At 46.6% G+C, this 15,819-nt stretch overlaps 1 protein-coding gene across 1 annotated transcript in view; it reads left to right on the top strand.

The window, feature by feature from the left end:
- The first annotated feature begins 4,836 nt into the window (after positions 1 to 4,836).
- FAF2 (Fas associated factor family member 2) overlaps positions 4,837 to 15,819 on the top strand; it is a 63,350-nt gene continuing 52,367 nt past the window's right edge. The window contains exon 1 of the mRNA XM_054487191.2: positions 4,837 to 6,379. Within this exon, the coding sequence (XP_054343166.1) occupies positions 6,317 to 6,379 (63 nt within the window). The 5' untranslated portion in view covers positions 4,837 to 6,316. The remainder of the gene's footprint in view (positions 6,380 to 15,819) is intronic.

Here is a 15,819-nt window from a genome sequence, read left to right as displayed (position 1 = left end):
CATGCGTGTAATACCAACACTTTGGGAGGCCAAGGCGGGTGGATCACCTGAGGTCAGGAGTTTAAGAGCAGCCTGACCAACCTGGAGAAACCCATCTCTACTTAAAAATACAAAAATTAGCCGGGCTTGTTGGCATGTGCCTTTAATCCAAGCTACTTGGGAGGCTGAGGTAGGAGAATCGCTTTAACCTAAGAGGCGGAGGTTGCAGTGGGCCGAGGTAGTGCCACCGCACTCCAGCCTGGGTGACAGAGCAAGAATCTGTCTCAAAAAAAAAAAAAAAAAAAAATTGGGCTGGGCGCGGTGGCTCACGCCTGTAATCCCAGCACTTTGAGAGGCTGAGGCAGGCGGATCAGGAGGTCAGGAGATGGAGACCATCCTGGCTAATATGGTGAAACCCCGTCTCTACTAAAAATACGAAAAAATTAGATGGGCGTGGTGGCAGGCGCCTGTAGTCCCAGCTACTTGGAAGGCTGAGGCAGGAGAATGGCGTGCACCCAGGAAGCAGAGTTTGCAGAGAGCCAAGATTGCACCACTGCACTCCAGCCTGGGCAACCGAGCGAGACTCCGTCTCAAAAAATAAAATAAAATAAAATAAAATAAAATATAAATAAAAAAAGAAAAGGCAAGCCAATAACTGGTAACACTTTTCACACTCTTCATCCTGAACTTATCAAAAAAAAAGTTTGAGTTTCTTCCCAGGTCTGCTTCTTCCATGGCAAACAGAGGCTATGAGGCTTCTTCCAATTCTGGTTGACTTGCAGAGTAATTTTCTTGAAATTGACACCTTTTTTTGAATTGAATTAGTTCACACCTTTTTTTTCTTTTTTTCTTTTTGTGATGGAGTTTCACTCTTGTCTCCCAGGCTGGAGTGCAATGGCATGATCTCAGCTCACTGCAACCGCTGCCTCCCAGGTTCAAGTGATTCTCCTGCCTCAGCCTCCCAAGTAGCTGGGATTACAGGTGCAGGCCACCACGCCTGGCTAATTTTTGTATTTTTCATAGGGACGGGGTTTTACCATGTTGGCCAGGCTGGTCTTGAACACCTGAACTCAGGTGATCCACCCACCTCGGCCTTCCAAAGTGCTGGGATGACAGGCATGAGCCACTGCGTCTGGCCAACACCATTTTTAAATGGGGGGATTTCACATGGAAATCCAAATGTGTAGAGTTTTTCTTTTCAAATTAGCATATTTTACTTTTTAAGGTGTACAATGTGATGTTTTTCAAATAAAATTTATCATGTATGACATGATGTTTTGAAATATGTGTACTTTGTGGAATGGCTAAATCAAGCTGTTGAACATATGCATCACCTCACATTTATTTTTTTGGGGTGAGAATGTCTGCGCTCTTAAAAAAAAATGGCAATACATGGAAGCCATCCTCTACAGCTAAAAGGCAGAAACCTTCTGTTTTTTGTTTTGTTTTGTTTTTGTTTGTTTTTTTGAGACAGGGTCTTGCTCTGTTACCCAGGCTGGAGTGCGGTCGCGACTATGGCTCACTGCAACCTCTGCCTCCCGGGTTTAAGTGATTATCCCTGCCTCAGTGTCCTAACTAGCTAGAACTGCAGATGCGTACTAACACACTCAGCTAATTTTTTTTTTTTTTTTTTTGGAGACAGAGTCTTGCTCTGTTGCACAGGCTGGAGTGCAGTGGCATGATCTCGGCTCACCGCAACCTCTGCCTCCCAGGTTCAAGCGATTCTCCTGCCTCGGCCTCCCAAGTAGCTGGGACTACAGGCACCTGCCACCATGCCTGGCTAATTTTTTTTTTATTTTTAGTAGAGACAGGGTTTCACTGTGCTAGCCAGGATGGTCTTGATCTCCTGACCTCAAGATCCGCCCACCTCAGCCTCCCAAAGTGCTGGGATTACAGGTGTGAGCCACCATGCCCGGCCCACACTTGGCTAATTAAAAAAAAAAAACGATTTGTAGAGGCAGTCTCACTATATTGCCTAGGCTGGTCCCCAACTCCTGGGCTCAAACAACCCTCCCACTGTGGCCTCCCGAGTGCTGGGATGACAGGCATGAGCCACAGCGTCTGGCCAAAAACCACCTTTTCATGTTTTGTCCCCACACGGAGGCACGTTAAAGTAGAGTTTTAAACAAATGAACTGCTCTCTCTCTCCGTCTCCCTCTCCTCTCCCTCTCCCTCTCCCTCCTCTCCCTCTTCTCCCTCCTCTCCCTCCTCTCCCTCCTCTCCCTCCTCTCCCTCTTCTCCCTCTCCCCTTTCTTCGGTCTCCCTCTCCTTTTTTCGGTCTCCCTCTGTTGCCGAAGCTGGACTGTACTGCCGTGATCTCGGCTCGCTGCAACCTCCCTGCCTCGGGCTCCTGTGACTCTCCTGCCTCGGCCTGCCGGGTGCCTGGGATTGCAGGCGCGCGCCGCCACGCCTGAATGGTTTTTGCGTTTTTGGTGGAGACAGGGTTTCGCGGTGTTGACCGGGCTGGTCTCCAGCTCCTGGCCTCGAGTGATCTGCCTGCCTCGGCCTCCCGAGGTGCTGGGATTGCAGACGGAGTCTCGCTCACTCAGTGCTCAATGGTGCTCAGGCTGGAGTGCAGTGGCGTGATCTCAGCTCGCTACAACCTCCACCTACCAGCCTCCTGCCTTGGCCTCTTAAACTGCTAAGATTACAGCCTCTGCCCCGCCGCCACCCCGTCTAGGAAGTGAGGAGCGTCTCTGCCTGGCCGCCCATCGTCTGGGAGGTGAGGAGCCCCTCTGCCCGGCCGCCCCATCTGGGAAGTGAGGAGCGCCTCTGCCTGGCCGCCACCCCGTATAGGAAGTGAGGAACGTCTCTGCCCGGCCGCCCATCGTCTGGGATGTGAGGAGCGCCTCTGCCCGGCTGCCCCGTCTGGGAGGAAGTGAGGAGCGCCTCTGCCCGGCCGCCCATCGTCTGGGAAGTGAGGAGCGCCTCTGCCCGGCCACCCTGTCTGGGAGGTGAGGAGCGCCTCTGCCCGGCCGCCACCTCGTCTGGGAGGAAGTGAGGAGCGCCTCTGCCTGGCTGCCCCGTCTGGGAGATGAGGAGCACCTCTGCCCGGCCGCCCCGTCTGGGAAGTGAGGAGCGCCTCTGCCCGGCCGCCACCTCGTCTGGGAGGAAGTGAGGAGCGCCTCTGCCCGGCTGCCCCGTCTGGGAGATGAGGAGCACCTCTGCCCGGCCGCCCCGTCTGGGAAGTGAGGAGCGCCTCTGCCCGGCCGCCCTGTCTGGGAGGTGTACCCAACAGCTCCGAAGAGACAGCGACCATCGGGAGCGGGCCATGAGGACGATGGCGGTTTTGTTGAAAAGAAGAGGGGGAAGTGTGGGGAAAGGAAGGAGAGATCAGATTGTTGCTTGTCTGTGTAGAAAGAGGTGGGCATAGGAGACTCCATTTTGTTCTGACTAGAAGTTCTTCTGCCTTGGGATGCTGTTGATCTATGGCCTTTCCCCCAACCCCGTGCTCTCTGAAACATGTGCTGTGTCAACTCAGGGTTAAATGGATTAAGGGCGGTGCAAGATGTGCTTTGTTAAACAGATGCTTGAAGGCAGCATGCTCTTTAAGAGTCATCATCACTCCCTAATCTCAAGTACCCAGGGGCACAAACACTGCAGAAGGCCGCAGGGACCTCTGCCTAGGAAAACCAGAGACCTTTGTTCATGTGTTTATCTGCTGACCTTCTCTCCACTATCATCCTATGACCCTGCCATATCCCCCTCTCCGAGAAACACCCAAGAATGATCAATAAATACTAAAATAAAAAAAAAAAAACAAATGAATTATTTCTTGTAACCTAATCTTTATTGAAAGAAGAAAACAGGGCCAGGCGCGATGGCTCACGTCTGTAATCCCAGCACTTTGGGAGGCCGAGGTGGGCGGATCCCGAGGTCAGAAGATCGTAGACCATCCTGGCTAAGATGGTGATACCCTATCTCTACTAAAAATACAAAAAAAATTAGCTGGGCATGGTGGCAGGCACCTGTAAGCCTCAGCTACTGGGGAGGCTGAGGCAGGAGAATGGCAGGAACTCAGGAGGCGGAGCTTGCAGTGAGCCACGATTGGGCCACTGCACTACAGCCTGGGCAACAGAGCAAGACTCCGTCTCAAAAAAAAGAAAGAAAGAAGAAAACAGAAAGATAGACAAAGAAAGTGTAAGTTTCTTTGAGGAAGTGAAGAAATATTCGATGGTGTTTAATATAACTACAAATTAGGTCTGTTGAAAGAATATGTTACCCAGGCTGGAATGCAGTGGTGCGATCACAGCATACAACAGCCTTGAACTCATGGCCTCAAGTGGTCCTCTCACCTCAGCCTCCCGAGTAGCTGGGACTACAGGCATTTGCCACCATGCCTACTGGCAAGTATATATCTTAAGTGAGAATTACACAATTCCTGAGGACATATGACTTTGCCACCCCTCATTTAGTTTATCTGAACTCAACGTTATTGGTGAGATTAAACAACACTGAGTCTCCTTTGAGCTTTGAGCTGCTGCAATAAATTCTCTAGAATAGCAGCTGTCTGCTTCCTATTTTACCTTCGGGGGTTTTTACTTAATTGACATATTATTTATTTATTTATTTATTTATTTATTTATTTTTGAGACGGAGTCTCACTCCGTTGCCCAGGCTGGAGTACAGTGGGGCAATCTCAGCTCACTGCAACCTCCGCCTCCCAGATTCAAGCGATTCTCCTGCCTCAGCCTCCCGAGTAACTAGGACTACAGGCCTGCGCCACCAACCCTGGCTAATTTTTGTATTTTTAGTAGAGACAGGGTTTCGCCATGTTTCGAACTCCTGACCTCAAGTGATCCGCCCGCCTCGGTCACCCAAAGCGCTGGAATTACAGGAGTGAGCCACAGAGCCCGGCCGACACCATTTTTAAATGGAAAAATTTCATATGCAGATTCAAATTTGCAGGATTTTTGTTTTGTTTTGTTTTTCAAATTAGCACTTTTTTGGGGTTGTGTTTTAGGGCGTACAATGTGCTGTTTTTCCAGGACGTCGTGGTTTGTGCAGACCTGGTAAGACGTGATAAAGTCCTGAAAGATGTAGCCAAAATGTCATGTACTCTTCACAGAACCAGCTCTCAAAGCCTCTTCTGTCTCACCGGATCAATCCTGCAAGGGGATGAGGGTGGGGCGCAGGCGGCCGAGAGCCTTGCTGGGAATCCCGCAGGTGGTCAGTGGAAAAGCATGTACCCGACCCAGGCCTCTCTGGAAGGTGGGCAGACGAGGCGTTCGGCGGGAGAGGTGGAAATGAAAACGGGAAATCTAAAGAGAGGTGGCGGACTAGAAGGGGCAAGGGACGTGCAGAGGAAGATAGAGATTGAGGAGTGGTGATAGGGTAGTGTAAGCAGCAGAAGGGAAGGGCAGGGGACTGCCTCGAGGAGAAGGGGCAGCGGCAGCACGTCGGGGGCTTTTGGGGAATCTCATTCAACAACAAATGGCAAAATGGAGCCCAAGTGGTTTGCCCAAGGATGTCCAGCAGTTGGCAAGGTGGCAACTAGAACCCGCGTCTCCTAATCCCGGTCCAGGGATCTTTCTTCGCCTGTCACAGGGACAAGGGGCCAGTGCAGCGCTAGTGCGGAGAGACAAGGCTCCAGGCACGGAAAAGCAGACGCCGGGCCGGGGCTCCAGCGCTGCAGCCACGGCGGTGGACGGAAAGCTGTGCGGACGGCTGGGGGCGCCATGAATCGTCGAGGATCCGGGGAGCCGAGTCCAGACCTTCCTAGCAAGTGACCCCGAAGCGGCAATGGAACGGTGGCCGAAGCCTGCCCACAGCTTCCGCTTCGAAGGCGGCGTCGGAAATGCCGCGCCAGTATCCAGAGCCCTTCGAAACCTCCCGAGAGATGGTCAGGAGCTTTTGGAAACTTTAGGTCAGGGGCCAACGATCAAAAGGCTGGTATTTCGGAACGGCTGCATCTCCTGAGAAACCTCCAAGAGTATCTGAGGTTGCCGGAAAATGGTTGGAGAGCAGCCGAAATCAGCCGAATGACATTCGGGATGCTCCGGAGCTTCTCGAGGCACATTCGGGCCCTCTCGGCTCTGCAAGACTGCGCTGGAATCTTAAGTCTCCTTTCGTCGCCTAATCTTAGCAGATCCTTTCGTCGCCTAAATGGTAACAGCGACTTGTACCGACAGTCCCTCGGTAGTTTCCGAAGGTGTTCGGGATAGGCCCGAGCGTGGCGCCCTCTGGCGGCGGCCAGAGGTGGGGTGGGGGTTAGTGGGCCAGCGCGCGCAGACGCAGTTGAGCGCCGGCGGCAGTTCAGACCGGATGTAGTTGTGGCTGAGGTCAGTTCCGGCGGGTGACGGTGCGGACGGGTCAGGAGCGTAGAGGCGGCGGCAAAATGGCGGCGCCTGAGGAGCGGGATCTAACCCAGGAGCAGACAGAGAAACTGCTGCAGTTTCAGGTAGCAGCGAGTACTCGGTGCAGCAAATGCCTCCGTGGGATGGGGAGTAGGCCCCTAGAGGAGTTCAGAACCCTCCTCAGATTGGGTTCAGATCCTTCTCAGACCAGCAGGTCGGCCCCCTCCCCCCAGACTCCAACTGCCCTGATTCCCCCGGCCCCCAAGCCTCTGTTGGACCCTAGCCTTCCAGCCATCGCTGCGGCCAGACCCGCCTCGTCTGTGCCTCTGTGCCCTCAGCGTGTCAGCTTCCCTGGTTTCCCTTAGCGGCGTCAGTCCTCAGCCATCCTTCCCAGCCCGGTTACCAGTCGGACCCTCTCCGCCCAACAAGTCTGTATCTGCCGGAGAAGCTTAGTCCCCACCGCGGAGTTGGCGTCATTTCGGGTCTCTGACAGGAAAACCTCCTGCCAGCATCCCATGCCATTTCCACAAACACTCCCACAAACTGGGGCCTCTCGGATACCAGGTTTCGTGTTGGGGGTTCCGGTCGGGGAGGGGGCACCTACACACAGATCTGGCCCCCGCCCTAGATGTGTGGGAGGACACCAAGTGAGGAAACAATGTAAGATGATAAGTGTCATCAGTGATCTGTCGGGATTTATTACTTTCGGCTTATTCCTGGATTCCTGTGCTTGACTATGCTTGAGGAGGGTGGTAACTTGCAGAAATGTTGTGTTAATACAAGATGTTATATTAAGAACATTTGCCACTAATCACTTACCCCTGAGCTGGAGAATGGTTGGAGGATACCACTAGGGTGGGTAACCTTGGCACGTTGTTACCAGTTTCCTTATCTCTGAAAGGACTGTCTTAAAAATATCTACCCCCAGGCCAGGCGCGGTGGCTCACGCCTGTAATCCCAGCACTTTGGGAGGCCAAGGCCGGCGGATCACGAGGTCAGGAGTTCGAGACTAGCCTGGCCAATATGGTGAAACCCCATCTCTACTAAAAATACAAATATTAGCCGGGCGTGGTGGTGCACGCCTGTAGTCCCAGCTACTCAGGAGGCTAAGGCAGGAGACTCGCTTGAACCCGGGAGGCGGAGGCTGCAGTGAGCCGAGATCGTGCCACTGCACTCCAGCCTGGGCAACAAGAGTGAAACTCCGTCTCAAAAAAAAAAAAAAAAATCTACCTCCTGAGGATGTTCTGGAGATCAAATGGACATATGGGTGTTAGAAGGGCCTTGTAGACTGCAAAATGCCCCCAAATAGTATTTCTGCTATTAATTTGACTTAGGATAGACCTAAAGTTATTGATACACTTATTTCCTTATATAAAATGTGTAAATATTCATTTATTCAACTATATTTATGAAGAACCTTAGTGCGCAGCACTACTAGGTAGAATCCCACTTACTATTTCAGATGTAAGTACTTTGTAAACACTTAGCATACATAACCTCATTTAATACAGCAACCCTATGAGGTTCATACTGTTACAGTACCTGATTTACAGATGAAGGGTATCAGGACTAAGAAATAAAATGCTTAGGTTACACAGCTAGAAAGTGATGGTGTCAGATTTAAAGCTATGTCCATTTTCCAGAACCCTTCCCAGGCTTCTGACTTCTGTCTTGTGCACCTTATATTTCAGTGTACAGTCGAGTGTGGAATGCAAATGCTGAGAAAATAAATTTTTTTTGGCGAGTTCTCACTTTTTTGCAATTTCCTTGAATAGACTTCACTATAATAAATTTTGAAGTGGTTATTTTTTCCCCTCTTAAATTGAGCAGTGGGTTGGAAATGTATAAATGGAAAAATGCTGTCATAGATGTAATTGACATTTGATTGGAATTTTTGGTAGAGAAATTGAATTGATGACCCAGCAAATTATTATTAGAGAATGAGTTAAACAGACAACCAGCTTACACTTCCAGGTAGACCACCAATTTCAGAGTGTTGTTTAACGTTGGCAGACCATTTTACCCGTTAGAACTCTTCAGGGGTAAGCTAACATGTGGTTTAAGTGCAATGAAGTAATGTGAGTTATAAATTATGGTATATTTAGTCTCATACTGGAAGATCATGAATATAAATCTATGATAGCATTTCTGAAGTAAAGTGCATAGGAACCTCCATTTTATCTTCTGTGGAGATCTTTTTTTTTTTTGAGACGGAGTTTCGCTCTTGTTGCCCAGGCTGGAGTGCAGTGGTGCGGTCTCGGCTCACTGCAACCTCCGCCTTCCGGTTTCAAGTGATTTCCTGCCTCAGCCTCTCGAGTAGCTGAGACTACAGGCACGCGCCACCACATCCAGCGAATTTTTTGTATTTTTAGTAGAGACGGGGTTCCACTATGTTGGCCAGGATGGTCTAGATTTCTTGACCTTGTGATCCGCCCGCCTTGGCTGGGATTACAGGCGTGAGCCGCCGCGCCCAGCGAAAACTGTGGAGATCTTTATTAGAAGAGAGGTGGGTAGCAGGTTCGAGCTGTATTAAGATTGCCTTATGAAATTGGATTTATTGAGGGAAATGCATCTTTCATTTTTCTATTCTATAAGCAATCGCTGGATCGGATTTATTATCCAGATTGCCATTAAACATTTGTTGAAACTTACTAGATGCCAAGCATTATACCAAGCAGCAGTTGATGTGCATTAACTCTTTTTTTAAGAAAAATATTTTAGGCCGTGTGCAGTGGCTCATGCCTGTAATCCCAGCACTTTGGGAGGCCGAGGCAGGTGGATCACCTGAGGTCAGGAGTTTGAGACCAGCCTGGCCAACATGGCAAAACCTCGTCTCTACTAAAAATACAAAAATTAGCCAGGCATGGTGGCATGTCCCTGTAATCCCAGCTACTAGGGGGGCTGAGGCAGGAGGCTAGCTTGAACCTGGGAGGTGGAGGTTGCAGTGAGCCAAGATCGTGCCACTGCACTCCAGCCTGGGAAACAGAGCAGGACTCTGTCTCAAAAAAAAAATTTTTTTTAAGTAGAGACGGGAGTCTTGCTATGTTGTCCAGGCTGCTCTCAAACTCCTGCCTCAGAGACTGAGATTACAGTGTTGAGATGAGTTGCCTCAGTGTTGAGATTACAGATGTGAGCCACCACACCTGGCCCCTTAACTCTTTTAAACCTTTTAATATAACAGTGTAAAGGGTTAATCTTGTTCATTTTAATAATGAAGAAACAGGTTCTGAGAGGTCAAATAGCTTTCACAAGTAGTAAGTGGTAGAGATTTAGAAATTTATATCCACAACCATCTTCTGTGTAACTTAATGGAGAAGTCAAGTACACACATAAATAATGGGTATGCGAGATATATATATATATATATATATATGTATATCGTATATATATGTATATCGTATATATACATATGTGTGTGTGTGTGTGTATATATATATATATATATTTTTTTTTTTTTTTTTTTTGAGACAACATATCTGTCGCCCAGGCTGAAGTGAGTGGTGTGATCATAGTTCATTGCAACCTCAAACTCCTGGGCTCAAGTGATCCTCCTACCTCAGCCTCCTAAGTGGCTAGGACTAGAAGTGCCTGGCTAATTTTTGTCTGTCTGTTTTTGAGATGGAGGCTTGCTCTGTCCCCCAGGCTGGGGTGCAGTGGCAAGATCTCGGCTCACTGCAGACTCCGCCTCCCAGGTTTAAGCTATTCTCTTGCCTCAGCCTCCTGAGTAGCTGGGATTACAGGCGCCTGCCACCATGCCTGGCTACTTTTTGTATTTTTAGTACAGACAAGGTTTCCCCGTGTTGGCCAGGCTGGTCTCGAACTCCTGACCTCCGGTGATCCACCTGCCTCGGCCTCCCAAAGTGCTCGGATTACAGGCGTGAGCCACCGGACCTGGCCAGCAGGTAACATTTATTAAGTATCTGCTATGCCTTTAGGCATGGTGTTAATGTATAACTATTATGTTTAATCCTTACAGCAGTTTATAAAGTACCATAGGTGGTATGCATAAGGAAACAGATCTGTTGATGATGTATTTACTCAACGTGATTAAGCTACTAGGTAGTGGAATTCTAGTGGGTCTAGATCTGGACTTGATGGCTGAGTTCTTACCAATATACCTAGGTAGGGAGCTGGGAAAGTGAAGTGTCTGTGGTGATGAACTGAAGAGTATTGAAAGTGGACAATAAGACTAGAAAGGTACATTAAAGCCAGATTTTGGAGGCCTTTCAAAGCTGTTCACAATGTTTAAACTTTAATCTGTAGACGAGGGGAGCCATCAAAGGATTTTTCAACTAGGGAGTGACACTAGGTTTCAGGTTTGCTTCACTAGCAGTATGGAGTATGTGTTTGGAATCTCCACAGGGGTCAGGACCAGAACAGGATGACACTGCTAGGAGTTGGTTCTCAATACGTTTCTTCATTTGGTATATTGAAATCAGTAAAAGTAAAATATTTTGGAAATCTAGGTTTCCTGTGTTTCAATTTTTTTGTGACGTTATTTGGTTAGAACTCCCCAAAGCATTTTATTTAATATCATGTTTCTCAGCCCATTTGATGTCTTCCAGGATTTTTCTACAGTTCTCCACTTCTGTTTATTTTGGAACCAGTTGAATATGAATAACTATTGCAGACAATTGTTTTCAGCTATTTCAGATGGGAAAGAATAAGGACATAGGTTTTAAGGAGAGTTAATGCAGGTATGTGGAAGGTTACTTTTATTGGCGTTCATTTTCCCAAATTTCCAAATATAGCAGACTCTCCTAGTGTCTTGGTTTACTGCCTCTAGGTTGCTGTTTGAACAACTGGAGAAGGATAACATGGACAGAGAGAAGGGGGAACTAAAGGAGTTATGCAGGCCAGCAGAGGAAGAAATGATCCCTTTTCTGCTTGCACAGGAGGAAGAAATTTATGACCCTCATCCTTTTAAATGATAGCCTGAACGCTGGGCTGTAGAATCAAATTTATAACTCATTTTGAAAATCTTTGTTTTGGTTTCACCTATTACCTAAAGGAAAAAAAAAACACATGGTGCTTTTTGTTCATGTATTTAAAACAGAACATACAGTGGTCCATTTGAGGGTTTTTTTGCCAGAGAATTTGGCACTGTTGAGAAAACAAGAGCTTTGAAAATCCAGGCAAACATGACTTAACTTTTCAGCAGCTTCTGGTGAGTTCTATGATCTTGAACAGGTTCTCACTTCTTTGAACCTCTTTCATTTTCTATAAAATGGAGATACTGGCCGGGCGCAGTGGCTCACGCCTGTAATCCCAGCACTTTGGGAGGCCGAGGCTGGTGGATCACGAGGTCAGAAGTTTGAGACCAGCCTAGACAACATGGTGAAACCCCGTCTCTCCTAAAAATACAAAAAAATTAGCTGAGCGTGGTGGCAGGTGCCCATAATCCTAGCTACTCGGGAGGCTAAGGCAGGAGAATTGCTTGAACCTGGGAGGTGAAGGGTGCAGTGATCCGAGACCGTACCACTGCACTCCAGCCTGGGCAAGAGTGAGACTCTGTCTTAAAAAAAAAAAAAAAGGAGATACTATTATCTAGTTCACAGCATTCTTTTTATTTTTTACTTTAAAAAATCTAGTAGGCTGGGTGCCGTAATCCCAGCACTTTGGGAGGCCGAGGCAGGCAGATCACTTGAGGCCAGGAATTCGAGACCAGCCTGACAAACATGGTGAAACCCCGTATCTACCGAAAATATAAAAATTAGCCAGACATAGTCGCATGCACCTGTAATCCCAGCTACTCGGGAGGGTGAGGCAGAAGAATCACTTGAATTCTGGAGGCGGAGGTTGCAGTGAGCCAAGATCGTGCCACTGCACTCCAAGCCTGGGCAACAGAGTGCGACTCCGTCTCAAAATAAATAAATAAAAATAAAAATACAAAAAAAGCCAAGTGTGGTGGCACAGGCCTGTAATCCCAGCTATTCAGGAGGCTGAGGCATGGGAATCACTTGAACTCAGGAGGTGGAGGTACCAGTGAACCAAGATCGTGCCACTGCACTCTAACCTGGGCAACAGAGCCAGATTCTGTCTGAAAGAAAAAAAAAAAAAACAACTAATAATACATGCTTGTTGAAAGTTAGCAGCGTACAATTGTATTTTAAAAAGTAATCAAATCTTATTTCCCCATTCTAATTCCAGGTTTGTTGTTTATCTTTGTGTATTTTTGTTTTCTGCATACACAGATCTACAAATGCTTAATGTGGAAGCTCTCTTAACCTTAACCTTCACTTGACTGATTAATTGGAGCAGATATCCTTCTTTTCCTAAACTCTCTTCTGTAATATGTTCAAGCATTTCTGCAAACTCTACTCTGTAATACGCTCAAGTGTCACCAGTCGAGTTGTATTCCTGACAAGAGGCAGTTATGTTTGCTCCCAAACTAGTGTGTGCTGGTTATGTTTGTCATGTGCATTTAATTAAACACTACATAAACCTATACAATACCAGTGCAAAAAGAGTTTTCATTGATATGAAAACTAAATTAAAAGCTTTAAACAGGCTCTGTCTGGGGAAATTGCTAAAAAAAAAAGTTTCATTGATGTGAAAACTAAAAAGCTTTAAACAGGCTCTGTCTGGGGAAATTGCTAAAAAAAATAGTTAGGTGTGGGCAAGTTAACTGTAAATGACTTAGGGAAAAATCATTGAGATACAACATTGTGCACTTACTGTTTAGCAAGTGTTTAAGGTTGCACTCCACTTAAAGAAATCAAATCAGTATGGGTTATGCTAAAAAGATCCCAGCCAGGGCAACATGGTGAAACCTCATCTCTACTAAAACTACAACAAAAAAATTAGCTGGTCGTAGTGGTGCATACCTGTGGGCCTGTGATCCCAGCTACTTGAGAGACTGAGGTGGGAGCATCACCTTAGCCCAGGAGGTGAAGGCTGCAGTGGGCCGTGATTGCACCACTGCACTCCAGCCTGGGTGACAGAGTGAGACCCTGTCTCAAAAAAAGAAAAAGTAAAAAATGGCTGGGCACAGTGGTGCATGCCCGTAATCCCAGCACTTTGGGAGCCCGAGGTGGGCAGATCACCTGAGGCCAGGAGTTTGAGACCAGCCTGGCCAACATGGTGAAAACCCATCTCTACTAAAATACAAAAATTAGCCAGATTTGGTGACGGGTGCCTGTAATCCCAGCTACTCAGAAGGCTGAGGCAGGAGAATCACTTGAACCTGGGAGGCAGAGGTTGCAGTGAGCTGAGGTCGCACCAGTGCACTCCAGCCTGGGTGACAGAGCGAGACTCCCTCTCAAAAAACTAAAAAACTAAAGAAATTCCAAGGAGTGCCAGTGGATTCATTCCCTAAAGAAAAGGATAGGCTTTTATCAGAAACTTGTGTTCATGTGAGTAATTTATGTTAAAATGAAATATTTACGTAATGTATAGAATATTTTTATTACTTTGACTTCAGTTAATTGATTAGTTATGGGTCTCATTCTCATTGGATAAGAGAACTTCTGTCTTTGTCTTATAGAGACATGATTATATTATACTTAACTCTGCATAGCATAGGTAAGTAGTCATGAAGACTGACTGGATTTGTTTGTTTGTTTGAGACAGAGTTTTGCTCTTGTTGCCCAGGCTGGAGTGCAGTGGTGTGATCTCAGCTCATTGCAACCTCCACCTCCTGGATTCAAGCAATTCTCCTGCCTCAGCCTCCCGAGTAGCTGGGATTACAGGTGTGTGCCACCATGCCCGGCTAATTTTTGTATTTTTAGTAGAGATGGGGTTTTGCCACGCTGTCCAGGCTGGTCTTGAATTCTGACCTGAAGTGATCCGCCCACCTCGGCCTCTCAAAGTACTGGGATTACAGGCGTGAGCCACCATGCCTGGCCCAAAATATATTTTTAAAATTTAAAATGAACAACTCAATCAAAAAGTAGGGAAAAGATCAGAACAGACCACTCACCAAAGAGGATATACAGATGGCATGTAAGCATATGAAAAGATGCTCAAATCTTTAAGGATTTGAGGTCCTTAAGGAATTGCAAATTAAAACAGCAATGAAACAGAAACTCTCCTGAGCTCAAGCAATCTGCCCACCTTGGCCTCCCAAAGTGCTGGAATTACACGTGTGAGCCACTGCACCCAGCCTCAACTGGAATTTCTGTTCCACTGGTCTTCCCCTATATATGCCAATATTACACTTAATTATAGAGTCTTATGATGTATTTTGATCTGGAGGAACACCCCTGCCTCCACTCCATTGCTCTTTTTCAGAGTTTTCCTGGGTTTTCTTGTTTATTTGCTCCTCTAAAAGAAATTTGTAATCAACTTTTTAAAGTTGAAATTTTTATGAAATTTGTAAATGAACTTCAGGGGTTGTAATTGACATCTTTATGTTGCTGAATCTATTCAAGAGCATAGTTATATCTTGGAAAGGTTTTGACATACTTACTCAGTAGTGTTTGCTGGCCTCCCTTTTTTGGGGTACTTCTTTATTTGACAAGTACAGACACTTATGATCAAGTTGGTGCAAAATGCATTATTTTTTCAGAGTGGGCTGGGCATTGATATTTATGAACTCCTCTAAGTATTTAAGAGGAATATTTCTGAACCTTGCAAAGTAGTATACATTCTGATTACTCTGAGTAACAGATTACCTTTACAGCAGATATTCTTTTAGAAGTAGGTCTTTGAGATGGGTATTGATAAAGATTAGTTTTTTTTGTTTTGTTTTTTTGAGATGGAGTTTCGCTCTTGTTCCCAGGCTGGAGTGCAGTGGCTCAACCTCGGCTCACTGCAACCTTTGTCTCCCAGGTTCAAGTGATTCTTCTGCCTCAGCTTCCAGAGTTGCTGGGATTATAGGCGCCCACCACCACTTCTGGCTTATTTTTTGTATTTTTAGTAGAGACAAGGTTTCACCATGTTGGGCAGGCTGGTCTCGAACTCTTGACCTCAGGTGATCCACCTGCCACAGCCTCCCAAAGTGCCGGGATTACAGGCGTGAGCCACTGTGCCTGGCCATAAAGGTTAATTTTGTCATTTTTATTTTGGACCGTCTGAGGATTATTTCACATATTCAAGGACTCTAGTTGCCATTTCTCCAACATTGTATTTTTGCTTAAAATTAGTATCAAAAATGAAATAGTCATAAAACTGATTATTTGATTTGAACTGTTTTCAGGGGTGTGTGTGTGTGTGTGTGTGTGTGTGTGTGTGTGTGTTACTACTGTTAGTGAGAGTGCCAGAAGTGATGAATAGCAGAAATCACCGTGAACACTTGAGGGGCCTGTGTGTGGGCCTTGGACTTTTCCACCAAGGAAATTATGAAAACTTTCTCACAGTCCTGGAATAAATTTGAAAGAGAACAATTTTTCATATTAAATACTGGGGAATATTTTTAAATGTGTGTTTGTAAATTCTTATTGGAGTTTTGTTTTAAGTCACAAAAAGTCACAGTCCTTAATTAACCCTCTTGTCATATGCATTGCCACTGCCTTAGTTCATACTTCATTTCTCCTCTGGACTAAACTTTTATAACTGGTACCCCACATTTAAAGTCTTCTCAATTCAGCCTTCCTACTTTTTC

Source organism: Pongo pygmaeus, chromosome 4 (assembly GCF_028885625.2).
Source record: "Pongo pygmaeus isolate AG05252 chromosome 4, NHGRI_mPonPyg2-v2.0_pri, whole genome shotgun sequence".
Taxonomy (NCBI): Eukaryota; Metazoa; Chordata; class Mammalia; order Primates; family Hominidae; genus Pongo; species Pongo pygmaeus.
The sequence above is the reverse complement of the archived record's forward strand: the minus strand, read 5'-3'. Positions and strand labels throughout refer to the sequence as shown.